The following is a 22,508-nucleotide window of genomic DNA, read 5'->3' on the forward strand; positions in this document are numbered from 1 at the left end:
GTGCCTTTATTTCAGCCATGATGTGGGACACAGCATAATCCCAGATAAATAAGTCAGGGTGGAGGGAAAAAAAATGTTAGCGTCTCGCTGAGAGATTGTTTTTGGCTGATGTGACTCAGGGGCTTGGAGAAGGGATTAGCAGAGGTTAATGTGAGTAGCAGGACTGGAGGAGACAGAGAACACAGACTACAGCTCCCTCCTTCTACTCCCCTGCACACTACAGACCGAGAAGCTGGGGCCCAGAGAGGGGATGTGACGTCATACGCATCGAAGTCACACAGAAAGTCATTAACACAGCTGGACTAGGACCCAAGACTCTTGGGCCATCCTGTGTGATCTTATGGACCACCTCCTCCTAGTGCTTTATCCTCCTCCTAGACATGTAGTGTGAGTACTTACTCGAATTTAAATAGGCTACAACAGCACCACAGAGCCGACCAGAGGATGACAATGATAACTTATATGTCATTTTACCATTTGCAAAGCAATTGTGTACCCATCCAACAACACTGGGAGGTGTATGGTATTCTTATCCCCATACCCTTTTCTTATGATGAGGAAGCTAGGACTTAGTAAGGGGAAGTATTTTGCCCAGGTCACACAGCTGGCAGGTGACAGAAACTGCATAGTCTGTGAGGTCTGGCCACCTGAGAACTTTTCAGCGTGCCCAGACTTCGAACTCACAGCTCTATCGTAACCCTGACCATGGCTCTTATCTGAGAACTTCTGGTTTCTCTTCTTTCCCAATTTGCTAGGCTTAAAGCAGTCCTTTACAAATTAAACTGGAATTTCAAGCTTCATTAATAATATTCTTGCAGTGTTTTTAAACTGAGACCAAAAAAAAAGTTACACAATATGGCTGAGTTGGGTTTAGCTTCATTGGTTTGTTTCTGTTTTCACTTGTGGTCGTTGTCTACATTTTTAAAGCGGGGAATAGATCCTGGATATGACTTAGTTACTCCCAGTCTCCTAATCCTCTGTCAGGGCTGCCCAGTCAACCTAGCCTGCCTCCAGATTCACCCCGAGCCCTGGCTGCTGAGGGGGAACAAACAGCAAGGCAGGCTGGCAAGCAGAGGCCCGGACTCACCACAAAATGCGAATTCCTCTGCGTGGCCCATTTGACGAAGAAGATGATCCCTACGCATGTAGCGCCCTTTAGGAAGCCCTCTGTGAAGTGCTGTCACGTGCACCTTCCTGTGCGTTGCACACTGACCCTCTGATGGGGCATTCATGCCCATTTCAGAGACGGAGAAACTGTGACCCAGAGATGCTGTGTGACTGTAAAATAAGAATAGTAAGGCCTACCTTGCAGGGTTGCTATGAGGATTACAGGTGATGTATCTAAAGCACCTGAGAAGCAACACACCGCAGTGATTAAAAGTACAGGATCTGTACCTAGATTGTCTGGATTCAAATCCTTGCTCCCCCATTTGCCGGCTGCATGACCTTCAGCGAGTTATTCAATTTCTCTAAGCCTCAGTTCATCGCCTGCAAATGTCAGTTCTCTTTCTCCTGCTCCTTTCCACCTGTAATCACAGAAACATGATGTTTGTTATAAAATAAATATATTTTCATGTATAAATGATTATTTTTAAAACTTGGAATTATGTTCTCTATATAATTTTATCCTCTACTTTTTGTACTTATGATTATACTGTGTTTCTCCATATAATGTATTTTGACCTTTTTCATGTCTTAGTTAAATTTTGTATTCCAAACTATTACACGCTTACTGCTAGAAGGAAAAAAATTCAAATGTACATAAAGGAAGACAACAGCCATCGTTTAGAGAGCATCTCTAAGGGGCAGGCCCTGCACTGGACGCTCTGTGTCCATAACCTCCAGCCCCTCACAGCACACTTGCAGGGCAGATGTTTACAGGCAGGGAAACCGAGGCTCACTGAGCTGACGTGATTTTCCCAAAGTCATCCAGTGGATCAGTGGGAAAGCTAGGATGAGGATGGAATCTGTGTTTAAAAAGAAGAAGCCAAGAGAAAAAGCCCACTGGAATTTAAGCAACCAGACCCCTTTTGATAAAGGATCTTTAAGCAGCTTCAAGGTGTGTTCATCTCTTTAGGCAGTGTTGGTCCCATAAAAAAACAATCATGGATTGCAATTCAGGTAATTGATAGATGCAACCTGGAAGGAGAAATTTCAGTTAAACCAAGAACAGAGCTCTCTGTCCTCCCTTCTCCTCCCCATCTCCCATTGTTGGCATGGAGAGTTCACATAAAGCCAAAGAATTTGGCCGCACTTCAGACTATCTCTAAACCACATTTCTTGTGATAAGAGACAAGAGCGAAATTGACCTTTAAATATCCTGGGTTCCGAGGAGGAGATAAAGATTTTGCAAGCCTTTTCAAAGAAGGCACAGAATTTATTCTAGCAAATGACAAAAACTTCTCCCAGATGTGTACAGACAGGGAGGCACATTCCACCCACCATCCCCCGGGGCCTCCCCAGATGCTGTGCTCACAGCCGGCTGCAAAACACTTCTGTGGCCAGACTGCAGGCAGCTGTGAGATGAGGCCAGCTGATGGGCTGTCGAGCCCGGGGAGGAGTTAGGCCTGCAGAGAGCTGGGTGGGTTTGTTAGATACTGTCCATGGGACCATCAGGTTAAGGAACCATGCAGACAACTCTGATGAAAAGAGTTTGCTAGTCCACAAATTTCCCAAACCTGCCCCCAGCTCTGCTCTCCTTTTGGCTTATTCTTGCCCTCCTTCTAGTCTCAGTTTAAACATTCCATCTTCCAGGAGATATTCCAGCCCTCAGCCCACGTTGGGTTCCCACCTTTGGACTTCCACAGCCCCCTCTGCTTCCTTCTTTCCCAGCACACGGTTATCTCTATCTGACCCACCACACCAAATCCTTTGGAGACATGACTCTATTTTCTTCTTGTCTATCCAGTGCCTAGCGCAGGGCCTGCCAGCCATGTGACAGACACGGAAGGAACAGAGCAGACTTGTCCCCTGTGCCTCCTTTCTAAGGAGAGGAACGAGCTCTTCCCGTGGTGGCGCTGGGGTTTCATCATGCCTCACAGCCCTCGATGAGCCCCATCCAACTGATGGAGCTGTTTGATTTGGGATCCTCACGTAATTCATTCATTTTTTCATTCATTCAACAAATATGCTCCCTGTGCACAAGGCAATGTGCTATGCATTTAGGATAAGAAATAAGTCATTTTCTGGCTTCTGTGGATGGGGGACAGTGCTGGGGGATCCAGGATGTCCAAAGCACTAATAGGGAAAGAGATGTAGACTGTGGACTAGTGCCTGGTTTGGGAGAAAGAGAAGAGACCAGAGTCCCAACTCTGCCACTTCACTAGCAGTATGACATTGGGTAAATCACCTAACCTGACCCCAGTGTCTTCTTTTGTAAAGATGAGAAGGCCAGCTGAGTCACCACCTACAATAGAACTCTCGTGCCCGCCTGTCACTTCCTGTGAAAGTTCCAGCAGGCCAGCCACCAGGGGAGATGGGCCTGTGGCATAGAAAGGCCAGGAGGTGACTGTCCGGAAGATTAGCCCCAGAGGCTGCCCCATCCGCCCCCCATGATTGATGAGGACACTGACAGCAGAGAGGGAGATGGTTACCCAAAGTCCCACCACTCCCTGGCATCTGTTAAGGTCACAACACGAATAGGAAGCCACCAGTAGTCAGCACTGCAATTGATGGCAGAGGACTTCATTCATTCCTGTGCCATAGCAACTGTCTGCAGAGGGTGAAGGACTCCAAGACTTCTTTCGTTGAATTACTGATTTACTCTTCACGGCCCAGGAAACTTTCAGCAATCCTGAGAGGTTGCCAGAGCTTATTATCCTGGTTTGACATGAATACATTGCATCTCAGACATAGGAAGGGATGTGCCCAAGGTCTCATGGCTAGAGAGTGACAGACTCAGGGAAGGAACCCTGTCTTCAGGCTTCTAGCCTGGATATTTTTTTCTCCACTTGCCCCTCTCCAAAGTCAATTGACACCCACCAGCAGGGTGGGTGCTGAGGAGGGAGGCAAGAGGAAATGGTGTGGCCCTCATTCTCAAGCTGGTGACGTAGGACGTATGTGGAAATGTTAGCAGAAGCCAGTGCCCCACGCACCATGCGCCATCTCAGCGCCAGAGGGCTTCACGTTCAAGGGTCACAAGCACGAGAACTGCTCTGCAGTATTCATTTAGTGCCCCAGAGACCTGGCCCCTTTTTTCTTTTTTTTTTCTGCTTCTTCCCTTCCTTCCTTTTTCTTCGTCTTTCTTTTTAATCTCTATTCTGCCTTTTTTCTGGCTGTTTCCTTCTCCCACCGCCCCGCGGCACCAGAGGCCACTGCCTGCCGGGTGTGGCATTGCTGCCCCTCCCACTCTCCGGGAGCCTGACACTTTCATCTGCCCCTCTTCACTTTCACCATGTAAGGAGGGAGGGGAAGCCTTCAGAAGTTCAAGGACAAAGGAAATCTCTGGGGGGAATATGTAATTTCCCAAAAGCTAGAGTTTAGGGTGTAGGAGGGTTTTATTGAAATTTTGAAGGAAATAAAGGAAAAATCCTCTCTATTTTCCTGATGGGTTTTTGGGTTTTGTTTTTGCTCCTGTGATAACAAGGGTCTCCCAATGGGAATAGTAAATATAGGAAACATAAACATTTTATAAGTCAACCAATGTGCGTGTAATATACAATTAAGTGAGATAAGAAGTGCTTGGGAAATCTAAATGTCTCCAAATTAGCCAAAACCAGAGAATCTCGAAAACCATATATTGATGTATTTCTAATCTAATTTCTAATCTATCCCAAAATTTACTTTTCTGTCCTCAGAACATACTTTTTCCTCTTACTACAACTTTTCTAAAACTTGTCATCTATGCCTAAGAAACTGAAACCGTGGAAGAGTCTCTGTTACCATAGGGAAGCCATATGCCCTGCTGCAGGCTGCCATAATGCTGCATTTGAAAATAACAGAGAGGGGTTTGCACAGAAGCTGGTCTCATAAACTGAGACTTTGATAAGAATTTTGTGGGCCCTACTCATTTTTAAAATATGTATCTCATTTAATATGATGGTCTCTATTAGTGGAGGTTTAGCCCACATTTACGACTCAGCAGATATTTGCCAAATGAATGATAGGGGAGAGTCAACATAGGGAGGTGTAGGCGGGCAGCAGCTCTTCTCCAAGAGCTCATTGTGTGGGGAGCAAGACAGAGAAAATGAGAATTACAATATGGGGAGATGAGTGCAGTGGTGGGGGTCACCCAGGGCACTGGAAGAGCACAGAAGGGTAGCATTTCAGCAACACTCGTAGATTCGTGTTTCCCACTCAAGAAATAGTTCCTAAAAGTCTCTTCAGGATCAGAGAACCTTTTATTTTTCAGAAAGAACTGAGTTCAAATTCTGAGTCACCTTCTGCACTGACTGTGTGACCTTGACCAAGTTACTTTACCACTTGGAACCTCTGGTTCCTTCTCTCTGGAATGGGGGTGATGGTGGCGACAGTGGCTGCTTCGTAGAGTTGGGAAGATTCAGTGACACATTCCTTGAAAACATTCCTTGTAAAGCATTTAGCACAATGCCTGGCACTCAGTAGGTTGCAGCTGTGATTATCATCATCATCATCATCATTTAATACAAAAATTAATAATACTAGCAATCATTCCTGGCTATCCTTCCAACCAGGACCAGAGAGCAGGAGGCAGTTCCTCCAAGGTGCCACAGAGCCGAGTGTTTATAAAGAGGTGAAAGACTGGTTTCCAGGGACCGCTTCGGTGGTAAACAAGAGCAGGCAAGAGCTAATAAAATTTCAAATTAGCCATGACTTTTCACAGCCCTTCAATTGTGCTAGCTGATTTAATGGTCAGCGTCCCTGCTCGCCGGGATTGAATAATGGAGCATTTCTGCAGAGTTATGGATGCGGCAGCTGAATCTGTCATGCTAACATCAATAGCAGAATGCAAATAACCCTCAGCTTGGGCTGTAATTATGTGCTTAAGCAATGTCTGACAGGGGCAGCCCGAGAATGTGTGATGGAGCCCGCCGACTGCAGGAGAAAACAGGTGCTTGGCTAGGCAGTTAGCTGGTGTATCTGGAAGCTGGGACAGGAGCCACAAGGTAGGACCCAGGACAGAGCTGGAGCCAGCAGAGGCCTTTCCTCCACATCTCAGGATGGATCTGGCTGGTGAGCAGACAAAGGACAGCCAGCCCTACACTTTGGTGAGCTGTGTTCTAGGGTCAGGGTCAGGAAGGGGAGCTACCTTTATTAAGTACTTACTCTGTGTCAGGTTCTCCGCTAGATTGGGGGACATACACTATGTTTTTCACTTATGTAAAAAATACTTAAGTAACACTCTTAGAATCCACTTGTGGGACTTCCCTGGCAGTCCAGTGGTTAAGACTCCACGCTTCCACTGCAGGGGGTGCAGGTTCGATCCCTGGTTGGAGAACTGAGATCACACATGCCCTGCGGTGTAGCCAAAAAAATTAAATAAAAAAAAAAAAGAATCCACTTGTAAGAGATGTGGGGAAACTGAGACCAGAGAGTTTAAGTAACCTGCCCAAGGTCACACAGTAGTAAGTTTCAGAGCCAGGATTTCAACTCAGACAGTCCTGCTCTGGAGCCCATACTCTTTACCACTTTGCTGCCCTCAAGGAGGGCATAGCGTGAAAGGTCTTAGATACCATGCAGAAGTTGGGAGAGAAAGACAAGGGATTTTTGGCCCTAATTTATTAGAAAAAAACTGGGTTTCAGGGAGGTCAGGTAGCTTGCCTGAGGCCACAACATCCCAAGGCTAGAAAGGAGGCTTAAGAGTGCTGCCTGTGTGGGTAGGGCACCCAGTCTAACCAATGCATAGGCAGTACTCCGGTGGGCAGTATCTGTGTCGTAAACCCATGGAGACAGAAGTGAGGCAGTATGTCAGTGTTGAGGAGACGGGGCCTCAGAGCGATGAAGCACAGGAACTCAGCCAGAGTCATTCTTAGGCGCAGTTCTGGGACTTGAGCTTCAATCTCTGAGCCACACGATCCTCCCACCTTACCACACTGTTTAATTGAATTGAATGAAGATAATGGTCTTCTGCCTTTTATGGACTGTCAGTTGGTTTCGTCCCCTTGATTCATTTGTCAAATAATTTATTCAATTTTCTTTCATTTATTTATGTAACAGTCATGTTTTAAACACCTGTAGTAAGTGCCGGGGATACAACAGAGATAACCAGAGCAGGATCCATGCCCCCAGGGTGGTGAGGAGGCTTGCCCAAAGTCACACAGCTGGTAAGCAGGAGAGGCAGAATTCCAACCTACAGAGGAACGCATGTGCTTCGACTGTTCTCTGCCTACAGAGCACACAGACTGGCTTTCCCTGTCCCCCACTTTGGGCAGTATCCTCTAATCCCTGGGTTTGTCGTCTATTTTAAGCTATTCTCTTGGGTGCCTGTAAAAGCGCTTTGGGATAATGAGACCAAAAAGTTGTGGTCTGGTGGAATTTCTTTTTTGCACTTTGGGAAGCTGGAAGCTGTCATACAATTTTCAGCCCTATAAAGAAATCCACCCATGTGGTAGAGAGAATTAATTCTCTGCTAATAGCAGTTTGGCCGGTGATCTGAAACCATCCCCTCTCACAGAAGGCAGAGCCGGGTGTCCACACATTTGCATCGAGGCCGGGAGAGATGCTGGGAGTTTCGCCGCCTCCACCAGCACTGCCTCTTTCTCACCCCCGAAGCCCGTCAGTCGCCAGGCCTTACCTCTTCAGCGTCTCTCCAAACCGTCCTCTTCTCTCAGTCTCCACTGTCACTGCTCTGGTCTCAGGAACCATTATTTTCCTCCTGCGTAATCTCAGCAACACTGCCTCCATGCAGCCCCCAGCTTCTACCTTGGGCCCCCTTCAGTCCCCTCTCCACGATACAGGGGATGCTCTTTCAGCAATGCAGTGACTTTCAAATAAAATCACCTCTTGCTTAACACCTTTCAGTAGCTCCCATTGTCCAGAGGGTGAAATGCAAACTCCCTAACCTGGTCCGGGAGGCCCAGCTGTTTGCTCCTGCCGACCTCACAGCCTGATCTTGTGCTGTTCCCCTCACCTTCTGAGCCAGCATTTGAATTTAGCAACTCAAACGGTTCAGTGTGTTCTCTCACCTCTGGGCCTTCATATATATAATTCCTTCTCTCTCTCTGAAAAAAACAAAAAAACAAAAAAAACACGTCACGCTGCCCACCGACTTGTCTGTCTCTCCTACTAGGCTAGTGGGCTGCGACCTGATCTGACACCTGAATCTACTTGGTGCCCAGCAAAGCCCTTGGCTTGTATCAGGCACTTAATAAAGTTTTCCAATGAATGGAAAACAGAGAAGTGAATGAAGGAAGGCACTGTGGACAAACGATGCTGATTGAACATAGCCATATAAACGTCATGCTCTGTCACCCCTGCAGATGGCTTGGTGGACTGCATGGACCCCGACTGCTGCCTCCAGCCCCTCTGTCACGTCAGCCCCCTGTGCCTGGGCTCCCCCGACCCTCTGGACATCATCCAGGAGACACAGGCCCCTGTGTCCCAGCAGAACCTGCACTCCTTCTACGACCGAATCAAGTTCCTCGTGGGCAGGGACAGCACGCACATCATCCCCGGGGAGAACCCCTTTGACGGAGGGTGAGTCCAGCTCTGGCCGTGGTTCTCTGAAGGGGAAATGGCTCACCTCCAGGGCCACGTGTGGGTGGGTGGGAGTGGGAGGAGGCCAGGAGGGTGGGCATTGAAGGCTCTTGATGGAATGCCAGGGGAGGCAGGGAAGCAGCCTCAGGTACCCACATTTAGAAAACTGCTATCCAAGGCGTTTGGAATTTTTATGAGCAAAGTTTTTTTTTGTCCTCACTGGGTGATAGATGGAGAGAGTGGGAAATCAAAGGTCCAAGGGGAATCTTGGATCAATACCCACTTTGCAGTCAGCTCTTACTGATTCTGTGGTCTCCAGATGAGCTGAAAGCTTTGACACTCTTATCCCTCCGAGCTGATGTCCGGGAGATTTTGTTAGGCTGGGGTGGGGTGCATCTGCTGGCACCCCAGGCCATACGCCCATGCATTCTTTCACAAGCGTTCAGTGGTGTCGTCTATTGGACAGGTTTTTACTGAGGTCTACTCTGTGCCAGGTCCTGTGCTGGAAGCACAGAGATGAGTGGAGCACAGTCCCTGCCCATTGGTCACTCACAGCCCGCTAAGGGGACAAAAAATAGTTCCATTGTGATAGACCAGAAATATGCCCCCGGCGTACTCTGGAAGCATAGAGAAGGTGCTCCTGGGTGGGGGAAGGCTGAGACTTAAGAACTGAGTCTTAAAGATGAGAAATAGCTCAGCAAGGGAGAGAGAGTGTGCCAGGGTGAGGGAACAGCTTGTGCAAAGACCCAAGGGCATAAAAGTGTACAGGAGCCGGCAAAAGGCAGCTGTCTGTTCTCTGCTCCCCAGATCAGGGTCTGTGGACTTGGGAAAGGTATCCAAGAAGGAGGGATGTATGATAATTTATTTTGAATGTCTTCCAAGGTAGTGATACCTCATGCACACAGAGCTTTCTTTAAAAGTCAGCCCAGTTCAGTTCAGCACAGACTGTGTGCCTTCTATGTTCATGACTTCTGTGCCAAGAGAGTTCCTGCCCTAAGGGGACGATGTGGTAGGGATGAGGGAAGGGAAGAATGAATGACATCCCCAGTTCTATTTAAAGAGGGAAATCAGCAGGGCTGCATCATCTGCTGGGTCTGAGGGATGCTGGAGGGCGGAGTCTCTCACTCAGATGCTTGGCAAGGGCAAGGAAGGGGCTCACCTCAGTAGAACACCCAAGAATAAATGTCTATTTGTAGTTCAGAAGCAAATCTGAAGCTCACCCAGAGGTTAGGGCTGGGGTTTTTGATTTGTGAGCCATCAACAAACAAGCAGTAGATGAAACCATGAGCACACAAAAGTTGGATCCAGGAAAATGTGTAAGGGGGACGAGTGGGGACCTAAGAAGGACTCCTGGGGAGCCTCCCTGGAAGGTAGTATTATGATCCCCAGAGAGTAACTGGGAATCCAAGGAGAAGGCTCACTCCTGGGACGTGATGGAGCTGGGACTCCAGGGCCCGTGCTTTCCACTGCCCCAGCCCTTCCTCACAAGGAGCAATGACAAGAGGGGAGAAGTGAAGTCAGGGGAGTTCTCTGAGCCCAGCAAGAGGGGCGTGATACGAGTGTGTCAAAGCATTCGAACTTTAACCTTTTTAGAGATGAAGGTACTTTATAGTCCCTTCAACTTACCCCGAGAATACTGAGAACCTCAGAGGTTACGTGATCTTCCCCAATTCACAGGCTAGTCAAGTGGCAGAGCCAGGAGCAGAAATAGAGTGAGGAAAAACCTATTCATTTATCTTGGCCAGAAATACCGCTTTCGTCTCTGGGTAGGGAGCTTTCTGCTCTTTCATTCAATTGTGTGATTTTGTATGTACGCTTGTGGGCCTTCCCATGGTGTGAGTTCTCTTCTAGTCAACTGGAGATAGAAATATTACTCCTACCAAGGGGAATATTACTTGCTCACCCTTTCTTTACTGGACCCGTTACGGGATCTGATTAGGGCTATGGCTGGTTGGCTGCCAGTGGCTGTTCTGTTTCGGGGTGCCCTTACCATGCCATCCTGATAAGTACCAACAGGGACCATGACCCCTGCGTGTCCTCTGGTCACTCACCAAGCCTGCTGCCTACGTGCCACGAATCACGCGGCACCCGCCCAAGGATTTCAGTATCGTTTCTCCCAGTCTGACATGCCTTAAGGAACCTGTCAAGTGGGAAACTTGAGAAACCTGTACTGGGAGAAATGGACCGCTCAGCAGAGAGAAAGGAGTGTAGGCCTTGGAGTCAGGCCAACTTGTGTTTCAGTTCCTGGCTCTGCCACTGATAGATACGTGGCTCTGGACAAGGGCTTAATATAGTGAATATGTAAATGTCTGTTAACCCTCTAAACTGAGTCTGCCAGGACAGGACTGCATCTCATTCATTTTAGCACTTAGTAGTCGCTCAAGATAAATACGCATATATCGATATATTACCTTGAACAATGAAGAGATGGAAGGAAAGAAGGAGAGAGGGGAGCGATGGGGAGGGACAGTGGGACAGAGGATGGATGGATACATTATCTATTTTACTTAATTTTCTACTGAGGATTCAGAGTCCAGAGAGGTTAAATTATCTGTTAAAATCACGTTACAGATTAGTAGCAGAAGCAGGAGTAGAAGTCAGCTCCCAGATCATTGTTTATATATCTGTCACCTTCAGTTAAATAACATGCTTTGAAAGTGGAGACCATTCATCTCTCCCAACCTATATTACTTAGGGCAGGGCCTGGAATAGAGTATTTGCTCTAAAACGAATGGATAACGGAAGCTTCCAAATGTTACTGTTAAAATTCCTTTTACCTATTATTCGCCTGAATCATGATGCCGCTACTCCTCACTGATCTAGATTCAGAAGAAACAGCTATCTATCATTCACTACGGAGTATCCCCAAACAGATTTGTATGGAAAACAAGCCCAAGTGACTGGAAACCCACAAACACAAGACAGCAGATGCTCTTCTCTATCGTCATGCTCTGAACCCGTAATACAGGGCTTATTTGCATCTTTGGGATAAAGTGAAATCAGTTGCCAGGTTTGGGTTGTTGCTTTCTTTCCTCTCGTATGAAGGAATGTGGTATCATAGAAAGCGCCCGGGAGTGTGAATCTTGGCTTTACCTCCTGCTAGCTCTATGTGGCCCCAGGGAAATGATTGAAGCTTTGTGTACCTGCCTCCAATGATAAACTGGCAATAATAGTAATTGTTTCATGAAAGCCATTGAAAAGATTAACTGAGATAAAGCACCTAGCACAGGGCTTGGTACATTCGTGATAAGTAAATGCTGGCTTTTATGGCAGCAGCGTGGTCTGGTGAAAATAGCCAAGACCTGGATGTAAAGTCTGTTGCATCCACTTTATAGCTATGTGAAAATTCCTTAACTTCTCTGAGCTCCAGTTTCCTCATCTGTAAGAGCAGGGTAGTAATCTCTATTGTGCAGGGTTGTCGTGAGAATTAAATGAAAAAACAAAAAGTACCTAAAGTCTCAGACTAATACTGGCCAAACAAAAAATGTTTGCTAATTATATGATGATGGTGGTGATGATGATGAACGTGAGAGTGGAGGTGATGATGTTAGAAAGCGCCTCCAGCTCTAATTCCTTGATTGGAAGTGAAACTTGAGAGTGCTCTGCCCTGCAGGAAAGTCCAGCTGCCACCTAGAGAGGAACGAGGTTTGGATTGTTGAATCTTTATTTGAGGAAGGGAAACGGCAGCATTCTGCCAGGCGGCTGTCAGCCGGGGTTCTTGTTAGGGAGGAGTCCAGTGGCACTTCTCCAGAGAGCGGGGTTTCTGATGGGCAGGCCAACCTGACTTTGTGCCTGTGTTTATCAGTAACAAGCCTGTGGGGCAGAAAAACCCTGTATTTTCCTGCACCCCGTATGCTGCACCACAATTCGTATAGTCTGAATGGGAGTCCATTTAACAGGCTCTTCCAAGAAGCAAGCTGTCACCCAGAGACCCAACGGCGTTTCTGAGCCCAGCAAGGAGCCCCAGGGGTGCAGCTCCTTTACTCTGCAGTTTCCCAGCTGTGTGACTGACTCAGGGAGACCCAAGTATGAGGCATGCTGGGACCGACCATGAGAGGGAGAGGAATTCAGTGCCAGTTGGAACTGACCGGAGCACCTGTCTGTGGGGAAAGCAAGCCAGTCAGTCCTCAGCGCCCAGGGCTCTCCCCAGGGTGCTTTTCCTCAGAGGCCTGACCACGGCAGGGATGAGGAAGCAGAGGTTTCCCAGATGCATACATGACACCAGCAGTTGTGTGGGGGCTTCCTCATGCTTCTGTGCAGCACCCCAGCTGGTGTCAGAGGCACTAGAGCAGGGGTAGCCCTCAGGGAAGGATGGGCAACGGATCCCCAGGATGTGAGGGCCCCAGCCAAGCAGAGTGGGCTCTTGGCTGGGCTGGGCTGGGCTTCTTGGAGGAAAGCCCAGAGCTTGACTCAGAACTAAAGTAGAAGTACTGCCAGATGGACTTAGAGTGAGGAAGACCTCCCTCAGGGACCGTGTCTGGTTCATCTGTGTCCCCAGAGCCCAGCACAATGCCTGGCCCAGAGCAGGTGTTTAATACAGGTTTAATGAATGCAGTAGCTCTACCTGACCCTCTGCCACTGCTGTGCTCAGCTCCACATAAAGTGACAGAGATATGAATGACTTCAGCTGATCTCAAGTAGGTCTAAAGTAGGAGGGAAAAATCGGGCAGGGGAACCGCCATCACCAGATCAGGTGGCTTGAATACCATCTTTCCACCCTGGCCTGAATGCCTGGAGCCATTCTGCCTAGTGGAAGGCACCTGTCCCTCCCCTGGATTCATGGGGAGAATACAACGCAGGGTGCCCTCTGTGGAGACATGTGTGGGAGGGGAGGAGCCATTCAGGTCTGCAGGTGGAAGAAGGATCCCCAGCTGGATTGTCCATACTAGGAGGACAGATAACAGGACCCAGACCGTGGAACTTGGGATTAGACAGCTGGGAAAGTGAGGGCAGTGTGAGACAATTCCTCCTCTAAGACCACTCAAGGCAGCTGTTTCCCCGTTACACAACTTTGGTTGTATCTCTTATCTTGGGAAGGACTGACTGGGTTGAAAGAGCTGGACACAGGGCAGACAGATCAGTTCAGTGAATACTTGTGGATTGCCACTGCTAGACAGGGTAGCAGATTATAGGAAGAGGAAGAACCACCGCCAAGTTACTTAATACCAGTTCAGAACATGTTTGAGGACACTGTATTGGTGAGAGGAAGGATGTGATGTTGTCAAGTCTCTCTGGGCTCCTCGAAACCTAATAGGTTATCAGCTCACTCAGGCAAGTGGTTGGGTGTGGATAGGTTGCTACCAAAGTCAGCCACAGGACACACTGAACCCAAAGAGAAAAGACTTCAGGAGTCAGGGGGACTTTAGAAAAAGGAGGGATGGACCAGAGTATTCATCCCAAAGGAGGCAGAGGATCGTATCATATAGAGAGGGTCAGATCCTGTGGAGAGGAGAGAGTGGGCAGGTGCAGAGAGGGACAGAACTGCCGCGCTCCATTTGGTAAATATTAATCAGCACCTACTCTGCACTAGGCCTGTGAGAAGATGTGCATCTGACCCCATTACACTGGGGCGTCCTTGTGCGTCCCATGCCTCGTTGGTCATTCAATCCATAGTGCCTAGCAGAGGGGTTGGCGCAGACTAAACCACAATGAATGGTAGATGAATCAGTGAGTCAGCCAGTCAGCTACTGCTGAGTGCTCGAACAGAGTAGAGAGAGAGTGTTTTGAGAGCTCAACGGCGGGGCCATCACTCCCACTGCAAATCCAGGTCCCTGAGCTCCACAGCACAGGGGCTGCACCTGGCCCATCTTTGTTTCTCCAGCACCCGGCAGAGGGCCTGGCTCAGAACAGGCCTCAGTGAATGTTTGGTTTTGAGAATGAATGAGCAAGCAAACAAATGAACTAATGAAATAAGACTTCTGGCAGGAGATGGCCTTTGGCCTGAGACAAAGATTTCAGTGAGGAGGGCTAGCCGTTGAAACATTATTTATCCCACTTCAGGTCACAACAACCTGTTAGCACATCATGAAGTCAATGTAGTGGGTCGAAACTATTTTTTTTAAGAAGTAAACTTAAATGGAATAGGGTACAGTGGAATAGAAAATATCAGTGCAGCACTCTAAAAGGGTATGTATTTCATGACACGTGTGTGTGTGGTGTGTAGTCTTGATTAGGGTATGTTGCTTACTGTGGGTTTCAGTTGAACAGGATTTTAAAATGCATTCTAGACTGAGGAACCAGCATGACTTTCCATGATAATCAAAGAACCAAGAGAATTTTAATGTGGCCGGAGCATAATTATGGTGACAGTATTTTCCAAATCAAAAGTCAAGAGACATGCTCTAATGTTTGAAATCAGGAGGGTCTCAGGGAATCTAGAATGTATGATCCTGGTGTGCAGAGGGGCCATGGAGGAAAAAGAAGAACAGAGGGGACTCTGAGACCAGAAAGGTAGTTTGGGGCAGAAACTGAGAAAGATCTGCCCCTCGCCTGTGCACTAACCAGATTAGGGCATGTCACCTCAGTTAGGACTTAAAACTGCCACTAACAGAAGTGAAATAACCTTGATACCACATAAGCCTTTAGAATTTCTCTCAGACCCTTTATAAAGCCACAGTGTTTCCAAGAATTTTGGAAGTAAGAGGTTACAAGAGGAAAAATATAATGGAAAAGAGGGAGGAAAGATCATGTATGCAATACGATTTTTCGTCAACCCACTGCAGATCTAAAGCCATATGCAAGTGTCAGTGACAGAGCAGTTCCAGAAATGCATTTGCCTGCCACTCCACCCCCCTCACCCCGCCCCAGGCCTTAAGACAGCCCTCAGATAGCCCTCAGAGAGTCTGAGCAGTAGAGATCATCTAATGGAGTTCATATAAACACCAGCTTCCTGACAGCTGGCCTCTGAGCAAATTTATTATTGAATTATACTCCTGCGTTTTTAGAACAAGCTGAGCTGACAGGCTACCCCATCAGTTTAAAAAAGGGGGGCAGGGAGGAAGACAATGATAAATTACCCTGATGGAAGATGGAAGAAGGTAAAGATCCTGCTTCCTCCAAAATGTCAGCCATTATATATTATTCATGTTGGTTTAAAAAAAAAAACAAAAAACCCTCCCCGCATTGAAATGAATGTTTATGATGATAAAGCAACTAGGTGATTGAATTCAGGATGCAGGCAGCAACTTCTCACATCATCCTGATGAGCAGCTAACAAGTCCTCCTCTGCCACTTGATCATCCCTTTATTGATTCCAAAACCAAATTACGATCTGTTTGCTGTGTAGCCTGAGCTTTTTCCTAGCTGTCCATCACAGGAAGCATTAGCAGACAATGCTGCGCTGAAGCGGGAACCACTCGGGGTTTAGAGGGAGAGGCCCTGCGTTCAAGTTCTCGGGCAAGCGAGAGCAAGCGACCTTGGGTGAGCGAGTCTCAATTTCCTCATCCGGAATGAGGGGTTACTCATTCTCACCCTGCAGGTTATTTGGAAGATTAAATGAGATAAAATACCCAGGAAGCCCAAGGGCTGGTGCATAGCACACGTTCAGTAATAATACCGAATATTTACCAAGGATGTTCTATGTGTCAGGCATTATTTGAAACGCTTTGTAAGTTTCATAATTAGTAACACCTTTACCTCTCCCCCGAAACCAAATAACATAGGGAATGCATGCCCCTTCTTTTACGGATAGGAAACTGAGGCACAGAGAAGTTGAGTAACCTGGCCCAGGACAGACGGCTTGTAAGTGGCAGAGCCAGCATTTGAAGCCAAGCTGATTGGTCCTAGAGCCCATGTGCTGAGCCTCTGTTCTTCTCTGCTAGGTCTTTTGTATTCCCACCTCCGCATCTTCAGCTTGGAAATCTGTACAACATGGTGCTGCTACAACTCTTACAACCCCAGCTGGCCCTGACTTTCTTTCTAATACTGTACAACACAGTAAAAAGCTAACACGCAGCAGGTCTTAGTGCCCCAGAGCATGGCCTCAGAGGCAGGTAGCGAGGCTTGAATTTGAGCCCTACCCCTTGCCAGCTGTGTGACCTGGGATAAGTCTCTTAATCATTCTGTTCCTCACTTTCCTCATCTGTCATATGAGGATAATAATTGGTACCTCGTGGGGATGTCTGAGGATGAAGGAGATATAAAACACTTATGTGTCAGAGCAGTAAGCACTGGATGAATGTTAGTGGCTGTTATCACTTTCAGCAAGAGTTAGCGTTCGCATTGGCAAGGGCATTTGTGTTCGTATAGGTTTTAGTGTCACTGTAGGAACTGGGAGAGAAATGAGAATCTTAGCCCGAAGCATTAATGTAGTTATATAACTGATGCAAGTGCCCTGGCACTGTGGCAGGCAGAGGTGAACAGACCTTTGAGATGGGCAGTCCTTTATGGTTGAAGAGGAGACTTTGAGGCCAGAGAAAACTCTTGGCTCAGCGATGCAGTAGCAGAGCCTGAGTCCTGGTGAGCCTGGAGTCCTAAGTGAGGCTCTCAGGTAGTAACTCCAGTGTCTGTAAGTCAGGGACTTAATGCATTTCCATCCAACATTGATAAACTTCAAGCAATGAGAAGTTAAAATATTGGAGAGCCAGGCATCACATCACTAATATTGTCCTCTATGGAGAATATAAGGTCAGAACGTACCAAACACCTCTGCAATGCGTCTAACCAGCACTCCAGTCCAATCCTGGAGGCGTCAAGAGCTGGCTCTACGTGAGCTCCACGGTGCGGGGCTGTGAGGAGGCGATGCTACCTCTGGGCAGTATTCTAGCCGAGGAGAGAGACCTGCCCACCCGCCCTCCCCTGCCCCCACCTCCTCCCACCACGGCGGGGCCCTGTGACTCTACCCTGTGGGTCTAGCCTGCAGGCCTCTAGGACTAACCCCGATCTGAGGAGGAGGGCTTAGAGCAACCCCAGCAGCTCAGCCTCCAGTCCTCCTACCATTCCTCTGCCTGACCCTTTATGTGCCAGCTCTGGCAATGGGTCTCTGTCCTGTCCCAGAATCCCAAACTCACTTTCTATCCATAAGTCCCTGATAGAGGTGGCCTGGTAGCCCTGCCCCCTGAGGATTCAAGCCTTGCCTCCCCTTACCTGGCTCCCACCCCTGCCATGTCTGGGTCTGGAGATCCACCCGTGCTCTGCTTAGGAACCTGGGCATTGTTACCTGGTGACACACGGGACATCCACATCCAGCTGCCCCTGGGAGCTCCCTCACCATGCCTGTCCCCTGTCAGTCCTCCTCCCCTGCCCCTGGAAGGACTGTTTCCCTTGAATGCCACCTGTCTGTTGCTCTGCACCTCAGGTCCGGCCTGCTGAGCTGGATTTCCGCAGCTCTTTTCTGTGTCTCTGCCCCGCTCCAGCCCCACCCCAGGAAGTGGGTCTAATTGTGGTCCGCCCTAGTCTCCCCTTTCTGAGTAAAGCAGCGAAGTCTCCCTCTTCCGGGAGAAGCAAGACCTGTCCTGTACTCTGACAGGAAGACAGGACACAGGGTCGTGAAATGAACTTGTCCGCCGAGACACTGTGTGTAGTCACATTTTAGCGGAGCTGCTTCAGGTTTTTCTAGCAACACAAGCCATCTGCTGCGGAGTCCTCTTAGAGGTCGTCCTCTGGCTGCATAGCCCAGAGAACAGCCTACATAGATGTGTACTCACATTCCCTGGCCCCAGGCACACAGTCGGTGTTTCCGAGCCGTGTCCCCCGACCTGGCCAGCCCTGCCACCCAGGATCAGGAAGCTTGCTTCTCAAAAATGATCTCCACTGACTGGTCTCTCTCAGTGCTGCCTCTCCTTTGCCACAACCAGGACTCACTTCTCTGGAAATACGGTGTCCTGAACAGTCATGGGCTCTGTTCTTGTGTGCACCTTCGTTGGCCAGCAGGAAATATTCCAGATGACTTCTGCGAGAGCCGACTCAGCCCAAAGCATCAGCTTTCAGCAGCCGAGTTGCTCCCAGGCTTGAGTGATCAGAGCAGGGGCCCGGGAGCTCGTGCTCCCTGAGTGTCTGAAGTAGCTCAACGACCACAGAAAGTTAGGAGATCACAGGACCGTGGCTTCTGGGCTCTGCAGGAGGCAGGCCTAAGGGCCCAGAAGACACTAGCAGTTACCGGGCCATCTTGTCATTGGATGCCCCCAGGTGGGGTGAGAGCATCATAGCAGACCTGTCGATTCCTCAGCCTCAGTGGGTGATGGAGGGGAAGTTCTGTCCATCTCTAGGGATCATGTATCTCACCTGTAAATTAGGGGCTTGGACTCAGGCACCCAAAGGACTCTTCTAGTTAAATATTAAATTCCTCTTAATCTGAAGAAGTCTGTGGATTTCTTCTTTCCGCTCCCCAGACATACACAAAACAGTCCAAGAGCAAAAGCTTGTTCTGTCATGAACTGGAGTACTTCCCTGTGACATTCATTCCACATACCCAGCAAGTGATCTGGAAGCCTCTGGTGGAGTCTAAACTGAGCCCAATTCCAAATGGAAGAACAGAGTCGGGGTACTTGGGCAGGGCCTGGTGCTTGATGCTAACTGTGGGGGTGTTTGTATGTCATACTGGAATGACCTGGTAGGCAGCTCCCCTTTTTACCCCATGCTAGCTTTACTTCCAGATACAAGGATTTTTTTTTTTTTTTAGTTAAATTATATTCATTCCAAAAGGTGAGTTCCTCATGCATAGGGATTCTGTCTCATTTATTGTTAGTAATTTAACTGCTTAGAATACAATGGAGGGCACTTCCCTGGCGGTCCAGTGGTTAAGACTCCACGCTCCCAATGCAGGGGGCACAGGTTCGATCCCAGGTCAGGGAACTAAGATTCCCCTATGCCGCATGGAGCAGCCAAAACAACAAAAACAACAACAACAACAAACTAAATAAATAAACAAATTTTTTTTTAAAAGAATACAATGGAAAATAAAACAAACTACTGGCACTGCTGTCCTGTAGTTTCCATAAGTAAGAAAATGGATGAATAAATATCTTCCCTACCACCCAGCACCATGTATAGCACATAGTAGGTGCTCAGTTAAAGTTCCAATAACTGAACCCTATTCTCATTTACCTGGCCTTCATCTATGTTTCTCTTCCCCCAACCCATGTATATCTATTTTTTACTTTGGGCTATATGAAATAACTATATTCATATTTTTCTGTCATCATCTTTTTTCATTTATGTGATCTTCATTTGTTTCTTTACTCAACATTTATTGAACGCATACTAAAAGACCTACTCCTGTGATAAACACGGAGTTAGAGAGATGAAATGGACATAGTTGTTCCCTTCAAAGAACTCACAATCTAGAAAAGATAAGGTGTTTAAACAGATGAATACACTTTAGTGGGATAAGTACATTGTGCTTTGTTCACCAAAGGAGGGAGTGGATTCTTTGTCCTGGAAAATAGGGAAGAGTTTCACTGAGAGGCAGGCCTTCAAGGAGAGATTAGTAGGAATGGGAGGAGAGTCATTTGAGGCAAAGGAACCAACATAGACAAAGTCAGGGAGGCATGGAAATGCATGCCAAGGCAAGGGTATGAGAAGTAATTTAACATGGCAGCAGCACAGGATGTGAGAATGGAAAACCGGGACGTGAGAGGCAGGCAGGGACCTGATCCTGAAGGTATTTACATGCCAAGCTAAAGAGCGTGGACTTTATGTGGACACAGTGGGTACTACAGAAAATGACATGGATGGCACAGGGATACTGATGATGTGGTAAATTGACAGTGGTAAGGTCTGGAGAATTGGGTATCTTAGATTTACAAGGTGCCTCAAGAGAGGATCTGGTCCAACTCCCTGACCACCAATAAGTCGGAACGTTATTAAACGTTAAGTGATTAGATCAAGTTCTGTTGGCTTGGGCCTAAGGTTATTGAAAGACATACAAAGTAAACATAGGAAGAGCGATGAGATAAGTTATAAAGAATGAAACACAGCTAGAAGTTGGCTTTTGAATATAGTAATATATAGCATATTAGAGTTTATTTCATACAAAGAAAGCACAGACACACACCGTCGTAACTCTAGTGCTGTACAGTGGTCCCAAGGCAGCTGCCCAATGTGGTCCATGAGGTACAGGAAGAAAATATTAGGACATCTGTCTACATTTACTTTTTATCTTTCAAAATAAGAAAGAATGGATGTTTACTTGTACGGAACACCAGGTTTTCTCTGATTTGCTTGGTCCCAGTGTTGGTTACGTGTCTGGACAAGCACGTGAGGTGTTCCGAGGGAGATGAAGATCTACTCCTCATGGAGCTTTACTGGTTTATAGCATGACTGTGTTGTGTGTGTGTGTGTATGTGTGTAAAATCTAGCTTTAACCAAACTTACATAAAAAATGGGGTCCAGTGGCATAAAAGGATTTTGCAAAGTAACTACCGATCAAAGATGACAAGTGCAAATACAAGCCAACAGTCAAACGGCAGAGCTGATATTCCTACTCCTGGTCCAAAGTCTTCCTCAACTCCACTATGAAGTTAAAAACAGTAGTGATCATTCTCATCAGATCTAACAAACAAGGAAGCAAAAGATTCAAAATTATCAAGAAGACTAGTTGAAATATTCATTTTTTTGTCCATTAAATCTTGCACCAAGCGTATATTATGCTTTCCAATATTAGCTAATGATGATAGCATGTGTGTACAATTTATTAATAAATATGAATACACCCATGGAGGCTTCAGAAAATGTTTACAGAAAGGGTGTGTGATCAAAAAGAGTTTTCAGAGCCCTCCTCTGATGATGTTAACTCAGATTTCTTAGGCGGCTAAAACAAATTGAGATTCTGTTATTTAGGTGTGTATCTGTGTCAGATGGTAAGTGGCCTGAGAGGTGAAGTGACTTTCCTGAGTTCTCATGGATAATAAATGAAGTCCTGAATTTGAATCCTGACTCCCCAGCCACTCTTAGGAGAATGGGCAAATCCATCCCCTGCCGAGGCTTTATTTTCTCACTTCTGCAAGAAGTGTGAAGTGTGAAGAGAGATGATCAGGAAGGTCTCTTCTCACATGTCATGACTAGTGGGTTCCCAAGAAAATGTACACAGGTGGAAGACGGCAGGCTAGAAAAGCTGGTTGAAGAAACGGAGGCAGAGCACCAAGATGGAAAGCTCTGAAGAAAGGGCTACAGAATGGCCCGTGTTGCCAGGCTAGAAAGAAGGTCTTGGAAGCTACTGAGTGGACAGGGTCAGGCTTTGACTGGGAACCCCCTTGATGGGGGTCGTTTGACAGGCCGTGAAGTGGGGCTTCTTTGGGCCCAAGTAAGGTTCTTACAAGATGTTGGATAAAGTGTAGTAGGTGCTAGAAAGATCCCTAGTCAGTCAGATGAGTTGGCAGAAAACAGTTTAAAGGGTGGGTACAAGTCAGGCATAGAAATCTGTTTAAAGTATGTAATGCAAAGGAGTGATTTGCATAACCAATAGTGGCATACAGTAACAAATACCTTAAAGCAGAGAAAGGCTAAAGTTACCTTTTGCCGCCTAGATAGATCCCAAATGATTATTCCAGTTTCCTGAATACCAGCTTCATTAGCTGTCTCCATTTAATAACAAAAAATGTTCAAGCTGCAGTTTTTCTTCCTTCATCTTCCTCTATCTGCTTGTATAATACACAATGAATAACAAACCTAACTTAATTTCTGGCATTCTTTTTTTTTTTTTTTTCAAGTTTTCAAAACCTTTAAATGTACAGAAGAGGAGGCTATAGCATCAAAGCAGTAGGGCTGCAAGCAGAGGCGGGTGGATCCTCCAGGGGAAGGAACCCAGCCTTGGGATGCAACTTGTGACCAACTAGAAAGCCCAGCCCCTGGAGCCCTCTGTTCCGTAGCCATATCCCTGTCAAGGTCAAGTAGCTCAGAGTTCTTTGGTATCTCTCTCATCTTCAGTTACAGAAACACATCAGTTCTTTATTCATTTA

The 22,508-nt window shown here is 47.2% G+C and overlaps 1 protein-coding gene across 5 annotated transcripts in view; it reads left to right on the forward strand.

The window, feature by feature from the left end:
* TENM4 (teneurin transmembrane protein 4) overlaps window positions 1-22,508 on the forward strand; it is a 749,934-nt gene that overhangs the window by 643,875 nt on the left and 83,551 nt on the right. For all 5 annotated transcript variants that reach the window (XR_005020977.1, XM_036861484.1, XM_036861485.1 and 2 more), the window contains one exon: window positions 8,397-8,613. Coding sequence is in view for 4 of the 5 variants with exons in the window: in XM_036861484.1 (XP_036717379.1) it covers window positions 8,397-8,613 (217 nt within the window). In the remaining variant the exon portion in view is untranslated. The remainder of the gene's footprint in view (window positions 1-8,396; window positions 8,614-22,508) is intronic.

Source organism: Balaenoptera musculus, chromosome 8, assembly GCF_009873245.2.
Source record: "Balaenoptera musculus isolate JJ_BM4_2016_0621 chromosome 8, mBalMus1.pri.v3, whole genome shotgun sequence".
NCBI classification, from domain to species: Eukaryota; Metazoa; Chordata; class Mammalia; order Artiodactyla; family Balaenopteridae; genus Balaenoptera; species Balaenoptera musculus.